This window comes from Mirounga leonina, unplaced genomic scaffold, assembly GCF_011800145.1.
Source record: "Mirounga leonina isolate KUSES-001 unplaced genomic scaffold, KU_Mleo_1.0 Mir_125, whole genome shotgun sequence".
Taxonomy (NCBI): domain Eukaryota; kingdom Metazoa; phylum Chordata; class Mammalia; order Carnivora; family Phocidae; genus Mirounga; species Mirounga leonina.
The window spans coordinates 16,565,421-16,591,642 of NW_023270305.1; the positions used below are offsets into that span (position 1 = coordinate 16,565,421).

A 26,222-nucleotide genomic window follows, 5' to 3' on the forward strand; every position below is an offset into this window, starting at 1 on the left:
GAAAAGTGTAGCCACTAACCTTGGCTCTTCTGAAGAGGGTCAAAAGGATCCATCCATATTAGCTAATGATCAAGTCAAAAGATTGGAGAGAAAGGTATTGGCTGTCCCCATTCTACACCGACAAAGGTGACTTTCCCAAAGCTTCCACGTCTACGGCCCATCCTCTATCTTGATTTTTCTCCTCCAATTAAAGTCATCCTATCTCTATCTGGGACAGAGGTGTGGCATGCAAGGTCAGACACTGTCTGGCGCATATTAGATGAACAGACCACAGAAACCCAGCATCAAGCATCATCCATCCTGGGATCTTTGACTCTGAACAGTTGGAGAACTGGCCGTGTTTGGACCAAACCCTGCCTAGTGACATAAGCTAGACACGTGCTCCAATTATCAAACAGGTTCATTTTGAAACTCTGGCTCTGAGGCAGCCTCCCTTTAGCTGTCAAAGCCACACTCTTTGGTTTTAAATAGAAAGGAAGTTAACATTACTGTTCATTGTGGGTGAAACTGAATTGGGCTTTCCTATATTCCAATTTAATTTCCCATAATTAATTTCCTGCACTAGCCCCAGTCCTTTCAAGAAATAACACCTGGGACTCGTCATCTGTAAAACCACCAGGTTAAGGATCATGTTCCTCAGGGCGTGTTCTGAAGTTGGAGAACTAGGATGCTTCTTGCATCTTTCTCCTTAACCGTCCTCTACCCAGGCCTTGTAGGATAAGGACTACCGAATCTGTTTTACAGACAGGACTCAGAGGGATCCAGGGTGTCAGTGAAGGGGTCAGCTTTAAGCAATCCAACAGCAGAGCCAGGTCCACACCCAAGGGAAGGCGTGGGGAATTATATTCACTGAGTCCCAGCTGTCTCCAGAGACTGCGAGGTGTTCTTCTTGTGTCACTACATTTAATCTACAGAAACACACCGAAAAGTAGATGATGGATTCTCTCTACAGATGAGAAAATAGAGGCTCAGAAAGTTTACTCTACTTGCCCAAAGATCAAAGGATCAGCCTAAGGCAGAACCAGAATGTGACCCAAAGCTGGATAATGATGAAGATCCAGGCATTTTTCATCACACCTCCACAGTTTCAAAATCTCAATCCAGGGCCAACCGAGTAAATTAAATAATATATAAGACACCTGTGAAGTGTTATATTTTAGTTATTATTAGACCCAAAGTCTGCAGCCTCTTCATATCTGCAACAGCTTGTCCTCTACCCTAAGGCAACAGATCTAGATTTCCTCTCTGTCAGGCCTATTTGGCAAAGTGACCATGACCTTCAAAAAAATCCAGAGATCTCAACCTTATTTTACCTATCAGGACCCAGGAGAATCTAACCATTGAAAAACAGCAATGAGAAAAAGACATATTTTCCAGAACCTGCTTATCACATAGTGGAATGAGCAATGAAAAACAACGAGGAAAAACAGCAATGAGAAAGACGTACTTTCCAGAACCTGCTGGTCACATAGTGGAATGAGCAATGAAAAACAATGAGGAAAAACATTAATGAGAAAAAGACATACTTTCCAGAACCTGATCATTGCTACTCACTTTCTAGTTACTTGAATCATGAAAGAAGGTTAAGGTAATGGAATCTTCTGTAAACAGTTTTCCTGCTGAGAAGGGATATCAAGAGCTGTGGAGGTAGAGCAGTGAGGATGTTTCCAGGCTGGGTCCTGCACGTAGCAGCTGAGAGACCCCAGCAAGTCTGCTCGCCTCTCCATGCCTAGTTTTATGCATTTGAAGAAAACGAAAGAAATATATCTTCTATTCTGCCCTCCGGCTCTGAAGGTCGGTGATTCTACAGGGCAAATGCAATCAAACCTACAGACCATCAGTCATTTTCACTCTGCCTACCTCTGAATGGGGGTTTGTTGTCACCCCCAGAAGCAGATTCCCCATGAAGTGAGATGAAAGTGCATCACACTCAATGGGGACTCAGTTTACCTCAAGATCCTCAAAGAATTAAGAAGAAAAGCTCAGGTAAGACTCTTCCTGGATGAGTAAGTGTGAATGTATGTGTGTGTTCATGAATTTTTATCAGTTTGTACCTATATTCTGAAACCTTCCAGGGTATGAGTCACATTTCAAAAACTGAATTCATTAACAGTTAGCTTTAAGGCACTGTTCTAGTCTAAAAGGCAGCCATTCAGAAGAAGGTTACAGAAACAGATCAGAACTCCCTGTGGTGGCCCTGCCCGGAGGGATGCCCAGTTCCCTTATCAAATGCCCTTGGCTGCAGAGGAGTTGGCCATGACCACACACTGAGTCTGAGGGGGGACATCTAGCCTCTAGGAATGTGTGAGACCACCCAAGCAGTCATGCTAAGGCCGGCGCCAAGGAAGCCACCTTGGCTAATCAGCAGAGATGGGGGTCTTCCCAGGCTGAGCTGCATAAAGGAGATGCCATGAAAGTTCCAGGCACCATCTACAATGCCACATAAAGGTGATAGGGAGACATGATGTCCTTTGGACACTCAGGTCTTCCGTGGGGTAGGCTTAGAAAATCCAACAGTCCTCCTTTGTAGACTGATCCAGACTCACTTCAGGTTCCAAAAAGCTCCTTTGGATCAAGGCCTTTTGTGCCTCCTTGACCCTGACCCTGGAAACCCAGAGATCTCCCACTAGTTTCCTTGGTCACCTCGAGTCAGTTTCAAGTGAGGGGACCAGCAGCCTCTAGTTCTTTAGACTTTCTTTCCAAGGCTGGCTGGTGTCCAGGATCCTTACGGGCCGCTGTCCTGGGGCAGATCCACAGGAACCCACTGGCTGATGTCTCTCAGTGTCAGCCCACCATGAGGTTTAGAAACAAACATTGCAGAGTGAAGAGCAGAGTCATAAAAAAGAGAAGAACGCCATGTTTATCAATCCTATGATATTCCACCCTTCTTTCCTTTTTTCTCTTATCATGAGTGTTTCAGAAATAAGCCTGGGGTCAGACGACTTATGTTCTTGGCTGTGGTAGCACTGGGTATGCGTTTATAGAGGATCCCTGAGGGGAGGACCTCCGTGAAGGCCCATGGGAAGTATTTTCATAATTTACAATATTTACTGAGGGCTTGCTGTGCTCAGACACAGTTTGTCAGGCCCCTTACATCGTTACCTTATTTGATTCCTATGAAGTAGGCAGGATTCTTACCCTCACTTAACAGATGAAGACCCTGGGCTTAGAGCAGTGAAGTTACAGCTAAGTTAGATATGAAGTGACTGAGTGGGCTTTCATTGACCTGCTTCCTTCCTGAGACCCTGAGACTTTGATGTCAGTATCTCACAAACAGGGAACTGTGGACTAAAAAGGCAGCAGAAATAGCTGCCCTCATTCAGAGCCATGGACACCAGTAAGGGTCAAGACCTGCAGTGAGGCAGGTCAGGAACTGGACCCGTGGTAAGACAAGCAGGGCCAAGAGCATCTGAGCTGCCCTTGAAGGAGTTGGAACTTGGATGCCCTTAGTGAGGACTGAGTCAGAGTTCATATCTCTAAGATCCAAGTCTTAACCCCCATAGGTGTGTTGACTCAGGAAGCCAAGGCTACACATGCAATAAGGACTGGGGTTCAAACTTCCCATCTAGGTTTCCTAACATCTTCTGGAATATTGGCTGTGTTTCTTGGTTAGGGCTAGGGGTCACAGTTGAGGGAGCTGAGGGTGGGATGGGCAAGGTTTCTATGGCCATCAGGGGCCCATGAGAGAGTTTATCCAACTGGATACTCAGCCATGGAATCTGCATCTAAAAACAAATCATCAGGTTGGCTGATAGTTTAAAATATGGCAACATGACTGTGATTTTGTTTTGGGGGGTTATTTTCCTGTTTGACTGTCAGGATGCATGATGGCCTTGATGTTGGACCTAATAATCCTCACTTGTTGAATGGTGATCTCTGCGGTCCCACCCAGCCCTACAATCTTCTCCTATGTATCTATGCCCATAGGTCTTATTCATTAAGTAACCTTAATATCATCAGGATTGTTTCTCAGGGACAGAGCACAAGACCTGAGATTTGACTCCAGTTACACCACCTGCCAGATGTGCAGTACAGGGCACTCTCTCCCTCTCTCTGAGCATCAGCCATCTCAGTGATCAGACTAACTTCCCAGAACTGCTAGAAGGACTCAATGAAGTGATGCAGGTGCCTGCAATGGAGAAATTCCCAACACACATTAGCTGATTCAGAATTTGCACCGCCATGCCCTTTCTGAACACAGTTTCTTATTTACTATGAGAAATCGTATTTATGTGAGCCATTTTACCTGATGGCAGGTGACCATTTCCTTGGTTTATGTTGTCCCATGTTAAGGTTGGCATGTCCACCGCGAGGTGATATTCACAGAGTTAAAAGCTATCAGGACTTGAAACGACATTTGAGGTCAACTGCTTCTCCCACTGGACAGGTGAAAAAACCAACACCAAGGCAAGGGAAAAGACTACCCGAGGGTCATGTGGCTGGTCCAAGGGTCCTTCCCGCACAGTGTGCAGGGCACTTCTCCTGGCTGTGGAGGCCTTTTCGAGTATCATCCTCTCTGGACAGCACCAGGCTCGGGCCAGGCTCAATGTCAGACTTACTGAATCACCAGCCCCCACTTCCTCAGGCGTGGCTTACTGGCATGGTTAAGCCGAGTGTCTAGATTGCTTCAAGGATGGCATAGACAGATGACGGAGGAGTCCTGATAAGCCTGGTTTGTGTATTCAACAAAGAACCACATGAAGTATCATGTACATGTGACAATTCTCTTACAAGTGGCCTTTAGACGTCATATAATAGAGCTTCATGTTTGAAGCTGCAGCTCATTATATAGAGCTCCAGAAACCAACATTCTCAAAATCCTGGCAGTCCTTAAGGATTGTACACAGCTCAAGGGAACTCCCTTGGCTGCCACCCATCCTGAGGCACATGGTGGAGTCCTCTCCTTTTCTCAAGGGATTCTCCAAACTTCTCAATCATTGACCTTCTGGGTGATGAGGGACCTCTGGGACCATCTGGCACGAAGAAACCGAGGTCCAGAGCTAGTACAGATGAAAGTGGGTGGGTTGCAAAATTGGTAGTAAAATCTGGTTCCTAACTGTATGATATTTATTATTACTATTCTCAGCTATAACAACAACAACAAAAAAACCAAAATAATACCTTCAACAATTAGGAAAATTTTCAAAATTTTAGACTGTGTTTTTCTGGAATAAGCTAGCAAAAACATACATGGCTAGGTTTCAAATATCTTCCAATGATTCGAAGGCTCAAATCTCTTCCAGTCAGGCTTTCTGGCTTCTCTCACCCTAGACGTACTCTCCTGCCAACAAGCTGTTTTTTTTTTTTTTTAAAGATTTTATTTATTTATTTGACAGAGAGATAGAGTCCAAGTAGGCAGAGAGGCAGGCAGAGGGAGAGGGAGAAGCAGGTTCTCTGCTGAGCAGGGAGCCCGATGCAGGGCTCGATCCCAGGACCCTGGGATCACGACCTGACTCGAAGGCAGACGCTTAACCAACTGAGCTACCCAGGCACCCCCAACAAGCTGCTTTTTGATGGTTGCTGGAAGCTCCCTGCCAGAGAGTAGGTCTGTGCATAGGCCAGAAGCTATGATAAGAGCAAAGGGAGGACAGGCAGGGGCCTAGGAGTCAAAGGGGAAGACCACTAGAGAATTCTTGGAAATTTCCAAGTTCTGGTCCCATCAGCCTTATACTTTCGGACAATTCATTTAACCACCTGAGTCTTGGTTTCCTTGTGTATGAACATGAGAGATTTATCATAATAATGATGCTGATAAACATAATAATACCTGCAGCGGTGATCAAATAAGGGAATGAGTGCGGGCATGCTTTCTTAACTAGGAAGGACTATACATGCATGTCTTTCCACCTTGGTCGCGCTGTGCCTTAGATTTACCACCAGGAGCCTCAGAATGAATTGGACCGCCTGGACCTTGGAGGACCCAGAGAACACTGACTGGAACAGGCATCTTTCTACCTTGCTCTCTTTGACATCAAAACCTCAGGGGGCACCAGGCTGTCTGGGGAATACTTCAGCGCCTAGATGCTGCATGGGATCAGGCTGCTCAAGGTGAAAGCTTGGCTCTGTCACTTTACTCACTGCATGCCTGGGGGCAAATTATTTACTCCCTCTGTGCCTCAATTCTTTCATCTGTCAAATGGGGATTAGAGCAGGGGCCACCTAGGGGAATGTGAGGAGGATTAAATGCAGTATGCATATCAAGCCCCCAGCAAGGCTGTGAGTGGCACACAGTTTATTGTTAAACTTGGCAGTCATTGTTGCTGCTGCCCTTCATGTGGCCCCAGGGATCAGCCATGGCAGAGGGGAACTGAACAGGTGCATGCCCAGCACTGAAGGCAGGAAGCTTGGACTCTACCTAGCCTTGTGAACTCCTTATTCAGTCTTTGCTTTTCGACCCGCTGATCTAACATTCCTTTGGAAGTGAAGTCACACTAGATCTTGAGTAAGAAGAGCTGCGATCTAGACCCTGGCTCTGTGCTGTGACTTCAGGCAAATCATTTAAGCTCCCAAGGCCACGGTGTCCTCATCTGAAAAATGAAATGGTGGAATGAAATGATTCTCAGGACTCTTCAATCGCTACCATTTTAAGACCAATTTCCCTTTTTGGGCAGATGGCCAAAACAAGCTCTCTAACTTGGCTCTAGCAGCTGGTCAGCAGAACCCCAAGAGTCCTGACTTTCACTCAGGCTTGGATGATTAGGGGCTTCTCCCCCTTGCTGGGTTATCTCCTAAAGGGGCACTTAGCCCACCAGTTACCTTTGATATTAATCTTCCAGCTGCCACCAACATCTGGTCACTTACTTCATCATAAGACTAAGTACCAAACCTAACCCCGGCCTGCCTCCCGCCCACAACCACTACTCATTTGTCATGGGGCCCCAGAACTGAAATCATTCACTTCTTTCCCACCAGTTCACTCCCTAGAATGCATCTGGGAACCAATCACCCAATTCAAGACATCTGTTTAGTTCACTTATAATCAAGCTGCAGCAAAGAAGGGCCAAGTCTCCTTCAATCAATCAATTATATAAACACAGCCACAAAAGAGGCTCAAAGAGGGTGTGTGTGCAAACATGTCCAGGATGGTGGGAGATAGGCACAGAAACCTTAATTCTCATTTCTCTTATCTGTGGCCAAAGCAATGCTGTGGATGGAAGAAGCAGGACTCAGTTCTTCATTTCAGAACAGAAAAGTGAAAATAATTAAAATCCCAGGCATTCGGAAGTTAACCAGCCCAGCCTCCTCATTTTACAGATGGGAAAACCAAGGCTCAGGAGGGTGATGTGACTTGGCCAAAGTAGCAGAACCGAGGGTCGAGAAGTAAGAGAGCTGAGATCAGAACCCAGATTGGACTTCCAGCCCAGTTCTTTGCCTGTGATCTCCAGGAAGCATTCATGTAGAACATGGAGTCTCAGACCCCACAGAACATGGTGAAAACCTTAGTAGTTTGTCCACTGCTCAGTATGACATCCATACAAATGGGATCATCCCTAAAACCTGAAGGTTGGAGGAGAGCTCTGAGCAATGTGGTATCCATGATAACCAGAGGAGGCTGATGGTCATGGGGGCTCTCAACCTCAGAACATGCAAAGTGATCCTCCCCACTTACTCTTCTTATCTCTAATGGTGAGCATCTGCTGGGTGTTGGAGGTTACCGACCATGGGGTTCCTCCCTGATACCAATCTCAAAACAGACTGAAACCAGGCTGCCCTAGCATGGACCCTGTGCCCTTCAGGGACTCCCAGTCTTCTCACACCTAACTCTCACAGCTGGCAGACATGTTGGAGACATGGCGGGGCAATGGGGAAACAAAACAAGAGAGACTTTCTGCCTGGGAGGACCAGAGGCTCACAGAGGAGGCGATTTTAGGAGAACGAGAAGATTCTGACATGGTACAGGTTTAAGCTAGAGAATGTGTGATGAACAGATGAAGGAGTAAGGTTATCCCAGGCAGGTGGGGAACTGGCAGTGCTTATTCTCGTGTAGTTGCGTGAATTTTGAAGCTGGGCTGCATAGGATTAAGTCCTAGCACGGATAGCGTCATGGTGAAACGTAAAGTGCTTTCAGGTTCCAGAGGGCAAAACTAGGGATTTAAAGAGTTTTCAGGAAAAACTTTCTAGCAAAGTAGAGCCAGGCCACCAATATGCGGGCTACCCGCCTCGCACTGGAACAGGCCTCACTCCACTTCAGAAGGTGTTAGTGAAGCACCTGCGTTCTGGCACGTGGAAATCTCTCCTCACAGTTGGTCCTTATAGCGATGCTGTCAATAGGAAACATGGCCATTCCCATTTTTCAGATGACAGACAGAACCAGGGAGTGGTTTATGGGCTGAAGGTAGTGAAACACACAGGAACCAGAGCTGGAAGTGAATTCTGCCTCTCAGATCCCTTGAGCTTCTTCCCCACCATTCTGTGCTTGGCTTTCAGTCAGAGGCTGGCAGATGGCTTGCCTGGATGTTACAGGGGACATTTAAATAGGCAACAAGGAGGTGAATATTCGGAAGACCTGTGGTTCCCAAACCTAGTCCTACTGTCCCTGGACCCCAGATCTTGTTTTTAAGATGCACTTCATGTGATGGTGAAGTAACTAGACTGGGCCCAGCTGTGGGTCTTTCCACACCAGGATGGCATTGACCCTACACTGATGCAACACTTAGGACATCATGAACCCGCTGGATTGATGGAGACCCAAGGATTTAAAGTGATGACATGGATAAAGTGATAGATAGGAGTAACATGTGAGGAAATGTTTTGCAGCCCACGTACTGAGAATGTATGAACCATCACCCATGCATCTGCTATGGAGGGTTAGATGTGGGCTCCTCCAAGCAGACAACCTGGGTTTGAATTTCAGCTTTGCCACTAGCTCTGGGCAGATCACTGACCTCTCTGAGCCAAGTTTCCTCATCTTAAGATGAGGCTATTTGACCAGACCACTGTGGGCACCAACAGCTCACAATTTCTAACAAACCAAATTATTCTAGGCATCTACTCAAAAGGACTGGGTAAAGTTCCATTAATCTGGGGTCTCTTCTGGCATAAATTTTTGCATCTGAGGTTGCTCTTAACAAAACATTTCATTTTAAAAGGATTTCCTCTCATTTTTCTCACCCTTGATCAGTCATTTTCCTGCATACGTTTTGGACACACGTCTTTCTGGGCTGGTTAGAATGCTCTGTATACAGTATCTCAGATGTCCCAAAGCTGTCAAAACAAAAATTTCCTCAGCTCACTCACGTCTGCTGAATATGCTTTTTTAGATTGAGTAGAGAAAAAATAAGCCTGCCCAAAGTAGTTAATGTCACAGCTTTTAATTCTAAACCAAAGTACGTCCAAACCAGAAACTGCTTTCCCCTTAGCCCTCTGTCTTTCCTGAAACCAATTACTATGACTTCAGGAATAAGAGGGCTGGTGAGAACCTCCCTACCCTTTACTAAAACAGAGATCCTCAGGGGCTCTGGGTTGGGAACTGAGAGACCTGAGTAAACTTCTAGTTTGCCCCTGGACTGTTAGACAAATGCTGCTATTTCATCTAGTGTATACTTATCAAGAATTCAACTGAGTACAAAACACTGGCTTAATCACTGGAAATGCAAAAGGGAACAAAATGTGGATTCCTTGACCTCTAAGAGCTTATAGTCTCAGAATCATGATGATTCAGGGCTGCAAATAACTAAGATAAGCCACACTAAAAAGTGTGACATCAGAAATATAAAGTACTGCAGAAAGACATTATACAACTTTCCTTGGTGAGAAAATGAGGACAGAGTGAGGTCTACAACCTTGCAGGCTTTTCTAATTTGGGGTTAATGTAGTCACCAGCTGCTGGGAGGGAATGCTTACTATATGGTTTCCAAAAAGAAGCTCTACTAATCTAATAGACATACTATGTCTTTGCTAAAACTGGGAAGTCTTATTTCCCAAGCAAATCTTCCTATTAGGTTTGACAGATCATCAGACCCAGGGATACTGTACGCATATACAAAACAATCATGCAACAAGCATTTAAGAAGCACCTTTCAGATGGATGTTTGGGACTATCTTAGAACTATGATAAAAGTGAACTGGGGTAGAATCTCTACGAGGAGCAGGGGCAAAGAGCTTGGCAAATTGTAGATACTCACTGGATGAGTAAATATATGATAGATTGATCAACTGATAGATCAATAGATACATGGATAATAGATAAAAGTGACTTATCATCTTTTTGTACATTTTTCTAAAAATTGTATTTTATTTAAATTTAATTAACATACAGTGTATTATTAGTTTCAGAGGTACAGTTCAGGGATTCATCAGTTGTATATAACACCTAGTGCTCATTACCTCACATGCCCTCCTTAATGCCCATTACCCAGTTACCCCATTCCCCCACCCAACTCCCCTCTAGCAACCCTCAGTTTGTTTCCTATGATTATGAGTCTCTTATGGTTTGTCTCCTTCTTACTCATCTCCAGTTGGGTAAATTAGACTCATCCATGATTGCTTTATCAGCTGACCTAGTTTACACCTGGGCTATAAAAAGGGATGAAATACAACCTAGGAAATTTACTTGGTTGAAAAGAAAATCAGGGAAGTTCCAGGTTTTGTGATGATGGACATCGTCCAATGGAGTTTCTTAGAGAATTTGGGATGTTCAAGAAATAACCATTTCCTGTACAAGTCAGAATCTTCTCAGATATCAAGTGGGGGATTATACCGACCCAATGTTATAAAAACCATTCCATCAATTTTCCTTAAAAAAAAAATTCCAAGGAGAAGGAGACATCAGTATAGTCTGGGTATCAGTGAAAGCTCCAATGTGGAGGCAGCGACTGAGCTGGGCCTTACAAGCTGGAGCAGGTAGGCTCTAGGGAGACAGGTCCAAGGGAAGGAAAAACAAAGCAGTTGGGGACAGAATGGAATGAGCAAGCAGGAAACAGGGGAGGGGAAGAACGCAAAACATAAGGCGTATTTAGGTAAGGGTGAGAAAAGCCTCTTAAAGTCCTCGTTCCACTTTCTCTCCCAGTGGCTTCAACACTGTTGATTATTTCTGTATCTAAAATTCTTCACCACCTTGGCTTCTTTGACAATCCCACCTTCTGGTTCTCCTCCTATATTTCTTATTTCTCCATTTCTGTGTGCCATGCTTCTCTTCCTCTTACATGAAATATCAGGGATCTTCATCCTCCAATCACCAGCCTCAACCACAGCCTCTATGCTTATGAATCTCCATCTCCCCTCTGTCCTCAAATCCAAGACCTAGATTGCCGACTCTCCACCTGTCACCTTCACCCCAATGTCCTGACAACATTCATATATAACTTGCTCAGCACAGCTCTCTCCATCTTCTCCCCTCTAGATGTCTTGGTCACCATCTCTCCTTGCCAACAGTTTCTCCTCCTCATTTCAGTGAACACAACGTTCATCTACTCAATTACTAAAGATGGACTCTCCTGGATGGACAACCAAGTCAGGCTCACCCTACAGCCTGAATCTCTCCCAGATTCCTGTCCTGCCATGCCTTTTCCGACCTATGCTTCACATGCAGGATCATGTCTAAATCCTGAGTACATCTGGAAGTAACTGTTTCTCCGGGCTCATCCCTGCCGCTTCCTCCCAGATCCTCCACATCCTGTGTCACTGAGTTTGACCTGGTCCTGAATATGCCTTTACACATTCCTTCCCTCTGCCTGGAATGCCCTTCTCACTCGTCTCGGGGTCCAAGGCCCAACTGAGCTGTCCCCATCTTCAGAACACCTACTTCCTAAGTCCTCCACAGAACAGGCCATCCTTCCCTATGTTTCAGGGAGCTTTGAACGTGCCTCTGTTTCCACACCTGTCATACAGCAGGCATGCCTGTCTCTTCCTTAAGAGTTCTTAAGGGAAGGGGGTGTGCCCTATTTGTCTTTATCACTGCTATGCCTAGAGAAGAACCAGACATACAGTTGGTATTCAAAGAATATTTATACCCATTCTCCCATTCTCTGTGGTGTCAGAGACACACTAAGGGGTAAATGATGCAGGCAGGTAGGGATACAGAAACAACCCTCAGTGGGGAGGTCAAGATTAGACCGGGCATCAGGGAACCACCTGCCCAGGTAGAATTGCTGAGACCATGTTAGCAAGAGAAAAAATATGGGGACAGGAGACCAGACAGGCCTGAGTGATCCTTTCCACATTTGTCTGTCTGTCTCTCACTCTGTGTGTCTCTGTCTCCATTCCCTCATCTGTCTCTTTCTTTTCCTTTTGTCAATGCCTTTCCCCATGTCTGTGACAACTGTTTTATTTATTTATTTGGGGTTTTTTTTGAGAGAGAGGGGGAGGGGGTAAGGGACAGAAGGAGAGAGAGAGAGAATCTTAAGCAGGCTCTGTGCTGAGCTCCACGTCAAGCTCTGCATGGGGCTAGATCTCATGGCCCTGACATTATGACCTAAGCCCAAATCAAGAGTTGGACGCTGAATGGACTGAGCCACCCAGGCGTCCCCGTGACAATTGTTTTAAAGGTTCTCTTTTGACTTGCTTTTCTTGCCTTTGTGTCAGTTGGTCAATCACTCTTTTATCTTTTAATCTGCCTGTTTCCTTTCTGCTTTATTCAATTGGCCACTAATGCAGAGAGAAGTTGTTGGTATTTATTGAGTGGACCTATGTGTCTTCATTTTAAAGATAAGGGATATAACCCAGTGGAAACATTTTAAACAAATCTTTTCTGGGAACATCTAAGCCATCTGCTTTTTATGTAAGTTTCATGGACTGGGTTCCCTGGCCCCTAGCAGGTCAGCAGTCCTCAGGGTGACAGGCGTACCCTGTTCTTGGCGTATGACGGCCAGCACTGGGACTCAGTCTTCGTGGTGAATGCAACCACGGGCCTTGTGCTCACCGTGTTGTAGATTAAAATACAAGAGTATGGGCTAGGAAAGAACTTGACTTCCCAGTTCAGTAGAGCAGGGTGGAAAGAGAACACAAAAAGGCCTGGCCTGTCAGGGCAGAGGAATTGTTAAGAAAGCTTTCAACCATGACAGTGGTCCACGAGGGAACTGGGAACTGCTTTTCACTGACAACAGGCCCTTGAGGGCGGAACAGCTGATCACATCCAGCTACATTAAATATGGAATCTCAGAAATGTAATCAAACTGACTTCCTGCCAGAGCTATGAAGCAAATCCCATAAGGGGCTTGGGGGCCTCTTTGTTTTCCACTTTTGATTCTGCGGTAGGTTTGTTTTTTTTTTTTTCTTGAGAGAGAGATAATGTTTAATTTACCCAGTGTTTTCAATCAAAGAAATTGATACATTAACAGCACCGGTGATGGTGGTACTGGCAGCAGGGAAAGTAATTAGAAAGTCTAATTTTTCTTTCTTTCCAAGACCACCAGTCCTTAAATTGGATGGGTCTCTATGGGCTTTAAAGCAGACATAGTTTTAACAGAACTTTTATTTAAAGTCCAACAACGGCTTTTTGTGCCCTGATGTTGGGTGTTAGGAGGAATCTTTCTTTGCCAGGAGTCCATGTTGTAGACATAGGGGGGCTGGAGGGACGAAGGACTGTATGACTTTATTAGGGCTGTCATAACGAAGTACTGAAAACAGGGTGGCTTGAAGTAACAGTCATTTATTCCCTCACAGTTCTGGAGGCCAGGAGCCCCAAATCAAGGCATTGTCTGGGCTACACTCTCTGACAGCGTTAAGGGGGATCTGTCCCATGCTTTTCTCCCAGGTTTTGGCAGTTGCTGGCAATCCTTGGCATTCCTTGGCTTGTAGACACATGACTCTCATCTCTGCCTCCATCATTACGTGGTGTCCATCCTGTGTGTCTGTGTCTATGTCTCTGTTTTCTCTTCTTGTAAGGCCCCAGTTATATTAGATTAAGGCCTCCTCCAATGCAGTATGGATCCAAGTTGATTGTATCTACAAAAACCCTATTTCCAAATAAGGTCACATTCACAGGTGTTAGGGGTTAGGACTTCAATGTATCTTTTGGGGGGGGACACAATTCATCCCATAACAGGGGCCATAGTCTAGACTGCCTACAGTGCCCACATTTGGGAAGAGATGAATTAGCTGGCCTGCCTGAGAGAGCCTCAATTTGGGGACATCAAGTCTCGGTTCTACAGCTGCCTAGATCTTGGGTATCAGACTGGTCATTCAGTCCAAACACCAGGTTGTCCAGGAAATGAGAGTCCTCTCCATGGAGGGAAGACTTCATCTTTGAATTAACTTTGTGTTGTAATAGGAAGAGCACTCTAACTTGGAGTCAGACAGTCTGGGTTCAATCTTGTCTAACTGTCGTTCTGCTCCATAATGGGAGCAGGTTAACAAACTTCTTTGGCCCTCAATTTACATTCCTATAGACATGGGATATAAAATAATTTCCTAACAGGCTTAAGTGAGAAAGAGATGTAAAAGAGTTTTGCCAAGTATCAATGTTTTTGTTTTTCATAAATAAGAACTCTCTTTCTCCTCCTCATCTGGGGCAGAACCTTTGGTTATATTACATTTCACATGTTGATCTGATTCTTCCCACACCCAGAGCGGGCAAGCGAGAGTTAAAGTGGGTGGGACGCCATCTGCTTCTGTAGCTCTAGAACTGAAGGTGATCACAGCCCCCAGTGGCTTCAATCTCTTAGCCCCTGGAGGGACCGGATGGAATAGATTTTTATCTGGGTGGGTAGTGAGAGCTCAGTACTCTGGCCAAGCCTATAAATAAGTCTTAAGGCATCAGACCTGATGATAAAAGGAGGGGGGAAAGTATTTCTGTAGATGCCCCCGCCTCCTTCAAAGCCTTGGGGCAGGAATGTGTAGCTCTCCGCTTGTCAACGATGAAATTAGCGGGCTGCCCGTCCTTCAAGACGAGCGAGAAAGAGCTGAAATCTGATACCAAATGCCACTGAAGAGAATATATTTTACACAACATAAAAGGCTCCAACGTAAATTAGAAGAAATATGGGAAGACTTCAAAAAGGTAGGTCAAACTTTTTCCTCAAGCAGATAATTACAGGCTGGGGGTGAGTAAATCTTGTTAGCCTCTCTCCACCACGTCCCTTCTCATAAAACACCAGTGAAAAGAAAGCCACACTCAATTCAGGACTGGACAGCCTGCCTGAGAGGGCCCGCGGGCCGCTGCTCCTCACGATGCCTGTGGGCAGGGTGTTGCCACCCCTCTCCCGTTGCCCCCTCCTGTGTCCCCCCTCCAGAACACCCCCTCCCACCTCCTCCCCAGAACGCAGGCACCAGGTCCACCACTCAAACACCCACGTCAACTTGCTGAGACTTGGTTACTTCTCACTGTCTGAAGAACTAGCCCTTCAGGTGGCAATCTTCCAGTCAAATTTCTCCGCTCAAGTTTGAGGCCTTAAGATTAATGAAGTTGTTAACATTTCTTAAAATGTCTTTCACGGCAGTTGAAAGGTGTGGATTTATCACCAGGGAGTCTGCTGGCCTCTCTGGTTCATAGAGACATGTGGGCTGAGCCCCCACAAACACCCTTAAGGGGACAGGAGTCTTGGCCTTCAGTGCACTCTGTGCTCCACAGTTAGCCGCCAGAGGCACTCCCAGTGGTGGTGGGCCTAGCCCACTGCCTACGGAACTATTTCCCTGGCCTCTGAGCCCTGAGAGAGCAGGAGTAAGTCTTACCTACATATGTATTTCTATCCCCTCTGCTACCCGGCACTGGACCAGGCACACAGAGGTGATGGTGGAGGCAGGTGGGTCTCAGCCAAATTAAATACAGTCAGATAAAAGCCTCTGAAATGACCCCTGCACCCAGTCAATGAGCCACCAACCCAGAATCAGTTCTTCCCAACCTGTGAATCAACAGCAATAATAGTACTGCCTTTGGCATTTTCATCCAGCATTTGGGCAAATTCTGGCCAATGGTTTGGGTCCTCTCCTCTGCCTAGAGGGCAATTCGTGAGGATTCTAGGCCACAAGGAGAGTCTGAAAAGGATCCTGGGAATACTCCTGATCTATACTTTTGCTCCAAGGCCACATGCCGCTCTGCCTCATTTTATACATAAGGAGGGTGAGGCCCCGCAAGATGAAGTAGGAGTATCAGGGCCAAGCCACGGAAGGCAGCTGCAGAAGGCAGCCGCGTAACAAACTCGCCTAACAATCTCCCGTGGCTTTCTCCTTTCAACCTTCAACCTCTTTCTGGATGTTCTACAGAGGACAAATGCAATGCTCTCTGTGTCATGCAGGAGGTAGACCTGCCTTTTTTTGGACATTCCGCATTATATAAAAGTTGTCATCCTGTGGAGATTCTGAATGACTTTGAGAGCGAATTCAAAATGTTACCCAAAGACTGGTTGTATCACAAATCTGGTTACAAAGTAATAATGATACAAAGGACTGGATTTCAATTATTTATAGACACTTGCCCTTATCACAAAATGACACTCAATGTCTGGCTTAAATAAAATCAAGAAGTAATTCTTATCTGGAATCTTCTGACAACTACTGATCTTCCTCTCCCACTAGGGAGGCTTAGAAGCAGCAGGAAACATCCCAGCAGAGTGTAATCCTACACTGCCCTGAGGCTTTGGATGCATTTATTTTTTTAAGTTTGAAATGAAAGGTACAGTTAATATGAACCAAGACTAGCTGCATTTATGCATGAGGGAGAGCAGTGAGTGGAAGATCTCTGTTAGGTTCATTTTTAAAAGCTCAGGTCCAATGGCAGAGACTGAGTATTAGGAATTGGTAAATATGCCCAGAAGGGAATCTAGAACTTAGTGGTATACCAGGTTCATAAATACTTAATTGAATCAGACTTCATGAGTAAGTCCCATCCCTGAAACCCTTTTGTATTCACTCATCATGCACAAGCCTTTATGAGTGTCTTCTGAGTGATACGATAAAGTGGGGAGCAAACAGCTGAGTGCCTGCCCTCATGGGGTTCACTCTAGAGAAGTTCAAGACAAAAAAGAAATGTCCACCTGAAAATGCATCAGCTCTTTTCCAAACCTACTCTTTCCTCTGCAGACACCCAGCTTCTATGAGCTGTTAGAATGTTAGCCGTTAGCACAGAGAATGAGGAATCCTACACCATATAAATATGGCCTCCTAATGGCTCCTAGACCAGGACATAGCAGGCTGAGTAGGTGGCCCCATGGGAGCAAGTGAATGTAAGGGAAGAATTCTGGTTTTGTAGTTAGAGAATCCACTCTGTGCCATCTTGTTAAGCTCAGTTTCTACATCTGTGAAAATGGAATGAGACCTGGCCCCCTTACTTCTGAGGTGATTGCAGAAGCACATGAGCTGAACTAATCTCTAAGAACATGTCCAAGTACCCTTAAAGAGCTACCCAAATGTAAGGGAGTCACTGGAAGACCTGTGACCTTCAGAACAACAATCCTTTCTCAAGAGATTACCGTCATTAGAAACACGCATGAGTTAGAACCCTATATCTAGAAACCACAGTCAAAACACAAATAAGTATGGCATGTAATGATTGGTCAGGGGTGTCAGGAACACTATACACCATAAAGGCTGGGGGTTGGGATATAGCAGCAACAAAGCTGTCAGCTTCCTCTATGATAAAGAAAGCAACTGTGGGTCTGGAGAGGCCAGGCCTGGCTGGAACCAGGGAAGACCAATGGAAGACAGAGGACACCAAAACTCACAACCCCCTTAATTATGAGATGGTGATTGTACATCACCAATAACTATGAAAGATACACTTACCATATCGACTTCGATGAGACAGGAAAGGGAAGGAATCTTTCATTATCCACGTCAGATTCCATGCAAAAGGATCAGGAGGAGGAGAAGGCAGGCTTGTTGGTGACTCCAAGGAGCTGTGACCTGGACAAAAAAACAGAACACTGACCCATGTGCTTGAGGAGTGTCTTCTAGCTGTCACTCATATGGCTTATAGAGGAAAGTGTGTAAGGGGTTTTCACATCATCCACTGGACAATCGGGGGGGGGGGGAGGACTGAGCTACTAGTAGATTGAATTGATCTCAGCACCTCAGTGCACACTTTCTACCAAGGCCGCCAAATCTAAGAAGTCTGAATCTTGTGACCAACGCCCCTGCCAAACATCTCTGGGTGACGAACTAGAAGCCAGGCTACTTAATGGCTTGGTCTAATAGCTCTATTCAAAGTCTATTCTGCCTATAAGAATTTGTACAACTTTATAGAGAACTCCAATTCATCTCATCCAGTTAATGCCTCCACTCCACTTTATGTTCAGACTTGTTGCTTCCTCTAAGGTTGTTTGCTTGGGTTATTATTGCCTTATCAATGAGAGGGCTGAAATTGCACTCAGAAATTATGAGATTTTGACAATTATGTGATTTTCAGGGACAAAAACAGCTAGGTGATGGGATTTCCCGCAGCCAGCAGTCCAGGGAGCCACAAAGGATTAACGCTCTGATTTGCATGACAGAAAGAAGGGTTGAGAGCAAAGGAGCAAAAGTAGCATTATTCCTTTCCTTAACAGTACCTCAAGTGGGTTTGGTGTGTTGAAAAGTAATTACAATATATCTACAAATCAAATGAACACAGGTTACATGCTCTTATGCAGTTCTTCCCAGAAAATCCCCAACTCACTCACTGTTTGCTAATGTTTTATGGGGCAGGGAAAGCTTCTCCTGTTAAAGAAGGAACAGCTTTTCTGTTAAAGTTGAGAATCAGCCCTGTTTCGTAGACAGATGGGTAGCAATACTGAGTGTGGGGAAAAGGGAAGGAAGGGGACTAGCATTTCTTCTGCAGCTTCCATGGGCCAGGCACTTATGCTGGGCTCTTAACCCACATAATCCCACATGATACTCACAGTGACTCTCTGAGATAAGCATTACTACCCCATTTTACAGATGCAACAACTGAGGCTCAGAAGAGCAAATGATGGAATCAGGAGCTGAACCCCGGTCTGCCTAGTATTAAAAGGCCACGCTCCACCATGGGCGGGCTGGTTTACTACTCAAACATAACTCTTAAGCCACCTCAGTGAAAAGAATGAGTAGGAAGAAGAGAAAGAACAGGAAGCAGCAGTAGAAGCCTTTTTCCTGCCTGTCTGCTTTGTAGTTTCTTCCAGATCCCCTCCCCCAGCAGCCCTATTCTCCTGCCTCTGACCCCTCATTAGTCTCAATCCCTCTTCACATGCTTTGGGGAAATAACTGTGCTGGGTGACCATGGCAGCCTTGTGTCTCTAGGACCCTCCACTATTTTGTCTGCTGGTGCCTTACTTGGGATCACGCAACCCCTGCTGCTAGAACAGGATAGGTATTCTATGGTCACCTTCCTTATCTCTGCCTTTCAAAGATTTGAGTTGGAAGTGCTGGCTCCTGAGTACCTACTAGAAGGGGTTTTTGACTTTTCTCCTCCATCTGATCCAAAGAAATCAAACTTGAATTGATTGGTGCCCAGATCCATCTTTCTGGTAACATTTTCTACATATGGCTCAGGGGACATGGGCTGAAAGGGGTCAAGAGCTCTGCTAATAAGTTTCAGAGAGAAGCCATCTCATGTCACCCTCATGTCAGCTCTGTATTACAGATGGGCAATGGGGCTGAGAGACATCAGGCCCAAAACCACACAGGTCTACTTGGGGGCAGGACTTGGGTTTATTAGACTGTAAAAAAGTAATAATATGAATTGAACACATATGGACCAGGCACTATGCTAAACACTTTAAATGAGTGACTATATTCACTTCCCATAACAACCTTGTGAATGGTACCATTATTGGTCCTCATTTTGCAGCCAGGGAAATCGAGGCTGAGGGAAGTTAGACTCCTAGAATGTGGCCACATGGCCAGTGGGTGGGAGACCAGAGTCAACAGGCCAGGTTAGCCTGATGCTACAGCCCACGCTCCTCCCTGCACCCTTCTGGACCCCCACAAACCAGTGCAGGGGTCCTGCAGCTCTCTACTGGGCTTCGGGCCCTCACGGGGGCATGGCTAAGGCCAGGGGTCACCACTGAGCATGCTCCAGAACAGGGCAACAGTGTGAGGGCTCTCTGAGCTCAGGACAGCCAAACCCCTGCAATGACCTCCGTGCAGATAACAATCTGCCTTTCTAGGTCTGAGTCATCAACATAGCTCAAATTTTACGTAGTTTTGAAGCAGGAGGAAGAAGTTGAAGCTCCAAGTGAGCTCATGTTTCTTCACCACACGGAGCTTCACTTGAAGCTCCAAGTGAGCTCATGTTTCTTCACCACACGGTTTGGGAATGGTAGTAACTTCTTCCTAAATGAGAAGCACCAAATGGATGGCACTTGACTTCAGGAAGCATTTATGAATCTGTGCGTGGGCACAGAATGGCAGATGACTTCTAATATGGATAAGGGCCAGGTTATATATTGAGGGATAAAAAATACCTGAAATCATTCAAAAGAAAGGGCTCTGAGGGCTGAGTCATGGCCCAGCAAGGAGCCACGGCGTCACTGTGGGTCATCCCTAAAATAAGCTTAAAGCATTTTCTGTCCCAAAATGCCAATAAATTGTTGGGCATCTTCAAAGAGGAATAGTGGAGAAAATGCAGAAATATGGATTCTGCCCTTACAGGAACTCCTAGAATTCTTGCCAGGAGGCTGGGCTTACATGGTTCCCAGAGGGAGACAGGTAGTAATTTGCTGCATGTGGGGGCAACCAAAAGGATGGGCCTCCTCACTCGAAAAAGTAAAGACCAAGAAAACTACAGCCCACATAGATGAAGTTGTTTTTGCCAAAATCTGAAGGATGAGATAGATATGAGTTCTAGCCAAAGTTCACAGAATATGCATAAATTTAAAATATAAAGAAGAAAGTACTTCTCCATCTAACAAGTGCAGGGAAGAGGCTATTATGCCCTCTCTTGGCCCCGTCCTCACCCTCAGTGGCGAGGGGGGCTTCCAGCACAGAGAAGTAGAGGTGCCATGAGATGCAATCCATTGAAGCAAGAGAATGGCTTGGTTTTGGGGGGCTTCCTTCTGAACACGTGAGGATCCAGAGTGAAATGGGCCTCATCAGCACATATGTATGGGGTGAAGGGGTGAAATAAGACCCGCTAGCTCTAGAAGAGTGCATCCTGGACCCTGGAAAGAGGGGTGGGAAGGAAAGGAGAGGGGGAAAGCAGGAGAAGGAACCTTCCAGGTGCCCAAATGAGGCTGGCCCGTGATGGCCGAGACCACCGGAGGAGCAAAAAGCACAGAAATGCACTCTGGACTGAGGGCATTATTGGTTGGCTACAGGTAAGATTGTCTTTTTCTGGTGGTATCCTGAACCCTTTCTAGGCACCTCAGGGTGTCCAGGCAGAGTGGAACCCCCAACCTCTCGAGGCTCCTCTGTCCACCCTAGATGCCGGGTCCATCACTGTAGTAACTCCCTTACAGACAAACACAACCCCTCTGCCTCCTTCCTCCTTCCCGAGTGTCATGAGCAGCTGAGTGTGGTGGTGGGTGAGGAAGGGAGCCCAGGAGAGGAGGCACACACCATGATGCTGACAAGTCTGGCTTCGAATCCCTGACAACACATCTCAAGAGGACCCTCAGTTCTCCCCAGGAGTCCTCCTGCATTCACTGACAAGATCAGTGCGCCCTCCCCCTCTCCAGCACCACTTACCCCTCAGGCCTCTAATTCCCACGTTCTGGCCACATTCTCAGCCAGTTGCCTTGTTTCTCATTCCACTGAGAGAAGAGAAGCACATCTACCAACTCTGGTATCAGTTCCTGTATACACCACTTCCTCCTGTGACAATGGACAGAGTGTCTACACTCTGAGGCAGTGACAGCCTTCCCCCACTCAGGCGCTCATCTTGTCTCCTCCGGGAACCTGCCGCTGCAATAGTCCCCCTTCTCCTGTCTTCCACAATTTCCCCCTATACCAAGGCAATTTCATCTGTAGCCAACATATGGCATCTTTAAAGAAAAAACTTTCCTGACCTCCACACTCTTCTTCAGCCACTGTCCCGCTGTTCTGTTCTCCTCTACAGCTCAGTCTCTTAAAAGATGTGTCCATGCTCTGGTCTCCGCTTTCTCCTTCCCCTTTTCTCTTTAACTTAATAAAATCAAGATTGTCTTCACTACCCCAGGCCAAGCTGCTGAGACAATGGACAGTCTTGGTCCTTCTCCTACTATGCCTCTCAGCAGCACATGAGCCCGCTGACGTCTCCCTGTTTCTTGGATTTCTCACATCCTGGTGACCTCATGGTTCTTGGCTGCCACAGTCCTCACCTCCTACTCCACTGGCAGGTCCTCTCTACTGTCTTTTGCCAGATCCTCTCCATTTTCTAGGCTGAAAACAAACAAAAAAAAACAAACAAAAAACCAAAACCAAACCAAAACAAAACAAAAAAAAAACCCCAACCAAAACAAAAAAAACAACCCCCCCCAAAACCCCCCCCCCAAAAGCCCCACAACCACTCCCAACTTTCCAGCAGCACTGTCCAGGAGATTTCATGCTGAATATAGAATTTCATCACAGTGGTTTTACCCAGCTGACAGTGATCAATGACCATGAATTTCAAGTGACCCCAGGACACTAGACCGTTCCTGGACCTCACTGGAGGCTCTTGGCCAATGAACAAAGAATTTGTTTTAGCCAAGCACTTGCATACTTATAAACTCATTCTCTCCTATCCAAAGTGCTGATTTCTAATTCTGACTTGCATGACCACCACAGAACCCTGTTCCTAAAGCTTTAAAAACTGTGACTTTTCTTCCTTATAGAACTCCTCAGTGAATTTCTCCTTGCATGACAAGTAAATATGCTCAGCATTTTTTTTTTTTTAACACTGGTGGTCAGGGGATGGGGGTATCATTGTTTTATTATTTGACAGTTGTTGAAAGCTGGGGAGCTTGGGCCTTTTCTCTTCTCCATCTAAACTCACTCCCAAAGTGATCTCATCCAGTTTCATACCTTTAAATACAACCTATATACTAACACTACTAAATTTATAGCTTCTGGCCCAACTTCCCTAAACAGCAACGTATATATCCAACTGCCAGGCTGAAATCTCCATTTTATTGCCTGATAAGTATCTCAAACTTAACACGTGCAAAACTAAACTCTTGTCCTCCACTTAAGCTCAGGTGTTCCCATTGCAGAAAGTGATGACAATCCTCTTCCAGTTACTTAGAGCAAAACCAGGTGGAATCCTTGACTTCTTTCTTTTCCCACCCTCACATCAATTCATCAACAGATCTTGCTGGCTCTCCCTGAATTTTACCCCTTCCATTTCTCTCCCACCTCCTTTCATCCTGATGACTGCTGTACAAACTCCCAACCAGCCTCCTGCTTCTACGATTATCCACTCTCAGGGTGTTTTCCACAGAGCACTCAGATGGTCCCTTCACACCTGAAATGGCTCTCACATGGCCTATGCCGTGGCCTAGCCCTTGATGGCCCCACATGATCTGGCCCCTGGTTCCCTCTCTGACCTCATTTCCAGCCATGTTTCCCCTTGCCTGGGAAGCCCCAGTCTTACAGGCCTCCTTGCCAACCTCAAACTCACCCAGCAAACCCCCACCTCAGGGCCTTTGCATGGGTGGTTCTCTCAGCCTGGAAAGCTCCTCCTTCCCAGAGGCACATCGCCATTCCCTCTCTCCACCCAGGTCTCTGCCCAAAGGTCACCTCCTCAGAAAGATCTTCCTGATCAACCTGCCAGAAATAGCAGTCCCTGTAAACCACTCACTATCCCCTTGATCTGCAGTTAGGATTTCTTATAGTTATGTCCACTTGTTTATTGTGTGTCTCCTGCACCAGTCACGGATACAGCCCCATGCCTGGCACATACTAAGTGCTTAGTGAATATTTGTCAAATGCATGAAACCAGAGCCCTCGAGAAAAGTATTAACTCTGGCGCTCACTAGCTGCTGGACTTCATGCTAATCACATACTCTGTGGCACCTCCATGTCCCCAAAATGATAAGACCAAGAATAATGCATGTTCTACCAACCCTCAGGGTTTTGTAAGGGCCAGATGAGCTAACGTGGGCATGATCTACTCTTTAAATATAATTTATGCCACTCTTGAAGTTTTGTGCCTCTCTCTCTGCTTCAGAATCCAAAATGAATGGGTGTCTTGGTTCCTTTTCTATGTCCGGGGATCTCAGATACAATGTCCAGAAATTAAAAGTGCTCCCAAAGAGCTGTTTCTGTATTATTCACCAGTTAATTATTAACTCTACCAACTGTCCACAAACTCTACTACCCCAGATCCAGTCAACTGCCAATATCTTTATTTCCAGTCTTTATTTTACATGTCTCGCTGTGTGTCTATTTATTCCTAAGCCAATGTATATAATATACTAAATACATCATACTCACCTCAGTATAAATAATAAAGAGCTATTTGTGTGTGATGGTTATTTATATAAATGCCCTGGGTTCACTAGCAAGCATGTTTTACAAACCTACATCAATAAAATGTAAAAATGCTTCTATTCTAAATACTCCTTGGAACCGTTCCTGCCTTGCCTCATACATGTTTTACTTATTTATTTTCCTTCCGACACTAAAACAATCAGTGACATGCTGCCAGTGTTCTTCCCTTATTTGAAAACACACTTAATAATGCATTCTTTTACAATGATTTTGTGTCACACAAAGCAAAGCTTAATGTGGTCAAATAAATAGTGGTCCTAACGTTGAATGGTGGTAGTGAGCAGACACAGCAAGGCTGGGCACACACGGCAGGCCGCCCAAGGGAGCGGATTCCATATTCACCGGGCTGAGCCCACACCTGCTCAGCCAAAAAAACCCTCCCAGTGAATTTGCATGTCTACTGGAGTCAGCAGTGATGGTGGAGTTGTAATAGGCAGTTCATCTAGTCTGAACGACAGAGACGTGATTTTCAGAGAAAAGACAGAGAGAGATGTACAGATGTGTCCTTTGTCCTAAACACGCAGACCCCCCACACCTTCGCTAGGCTGGAGAATGAGGGGGTTGAATCAGCTGTTCACGAAGGTCCTCTCCAGTTCACACATAGCTGATTCGCCATGGTTTGCTTTCACGTTTCCTTCCAGCTGGCTCATTCAGAGAGGGGCTCTTAGTGTCAGGGGTGGAATGCGAATGGAACTCAACCGCCCCCATTCCACCTTGTCTTTCTCCAAGCTCCACCCCACTCCGCCAGGAAGCTTTGCGCTCTTTCTTCGCAGCTCAGATCCTGAAGCAAAAATTATCTCCCATAATAGTCTCTTGTACTATTGAAAGCCATAGTTTCAACACATGTGTTTTGTCTCTCCCCAAACCCAAAAGGATTCGGGTATAACTGCTGAGTTCATTCAGCGGTGAACCACTTTTATCAGTTGGGAAAAGCAGGCATTAAGGAATATTGAGGGAATATAAAGGAAATTATGAGGCTGGTCCCTGCCCTTGAGGAGATGGATTACCTGCAGGGTACACAAGACCCACACCAAAAAGGCATCACAAAGGGGTTTCTGCAAAAATGGCTAAAATGTGTAAAGTTGAAGCCTTCATGCTTCTGCTACTATGTACTTTCTCGGCTGTATTTCCCACTCAATCCTTTCACATTCTGTGGTCTCTAAGACACATGTCTTCAAGCTTTTGCCTAAACTGATCTCTGTCTAGAACATCCTGCCTTAACCACTTCTTTCCTAAACCCTGCCCTTCCTTAAAGGTCGAAACCAAATCCCTCCCTCTCTGAGGTTCCCCATCTTCCCTGAGCTTGAGCCCCATCAAAGCAGTTGAGCTGGGATTCAGAATGGACCAACACAAAACTCAGCTGAGGGCACCTGGGTGGCTCAGTTGGTTAGGCATCTGCCTTCAGCTCAGGTCATGATCTCGAGGTCCTGGGATCGAGCCCCACGTCAGGCTCCCTGCTCAGTGGGGAGTCTGCTTCTCCCTCTCCTCTACCCCTCCCCCCGGCTCAGGCATGCTCTCTCTCTCTCAAAGAAATAAAATCTTTAAAAAAAAAAAAACTCAACTGGTCCCTCCTGCCTCATTGACCACCAAGACTTACTGCCATTCAGGATAGTGGCATTTAGATCCTTTATCAAATGTTGCTCAAATTACCTTGGTTGTTCATGACAACAGAGGATAATATGTTAATTTCACTCACAGATCTCAAGCTCACAGATTTAGAAGAAATTAGGGAAACCTTCTCATAGGGGCTATTGTTCGGTCTCATGTAGGACATTCTTCCTAGGGTCAAGATCAGGGTCAAATCAGGGGCATAGTCCCCAGGTAGCTACCAATCAGTTGGGATACCATGTTTATGTGCCACCCTAATTCACAGCCAAAGCCAAATAATGAAGGCACTGTGACATCTGATGCTGCCCCTTCAGAATTTGTGTTCTAAGCTG

General features: G+C 45.8%; 1 protein-coding gene across 1 annotated transcript in view; it reads right to left on the bottom strand.

The window, feature by feature from the left end:
• The window catches only part of ALK (ALK receptor tyrosine kinase), a 687,757-nt gene that overhangs the window by 477,310 nt on the left and 184,225 nt on the right, over nt 1-26,222 (bottom strand). The window contains exon 2 of the mRNA XM_035000834.1: nt 17,659-17,778. Within this exon, the coding sequence (XP_034856725.1) occupies nt 17,659-17,778 (120 nt within the window). The remainder of the gene's footprint in view (nt 1-17,658; nt 17,779-26,222) is intronic.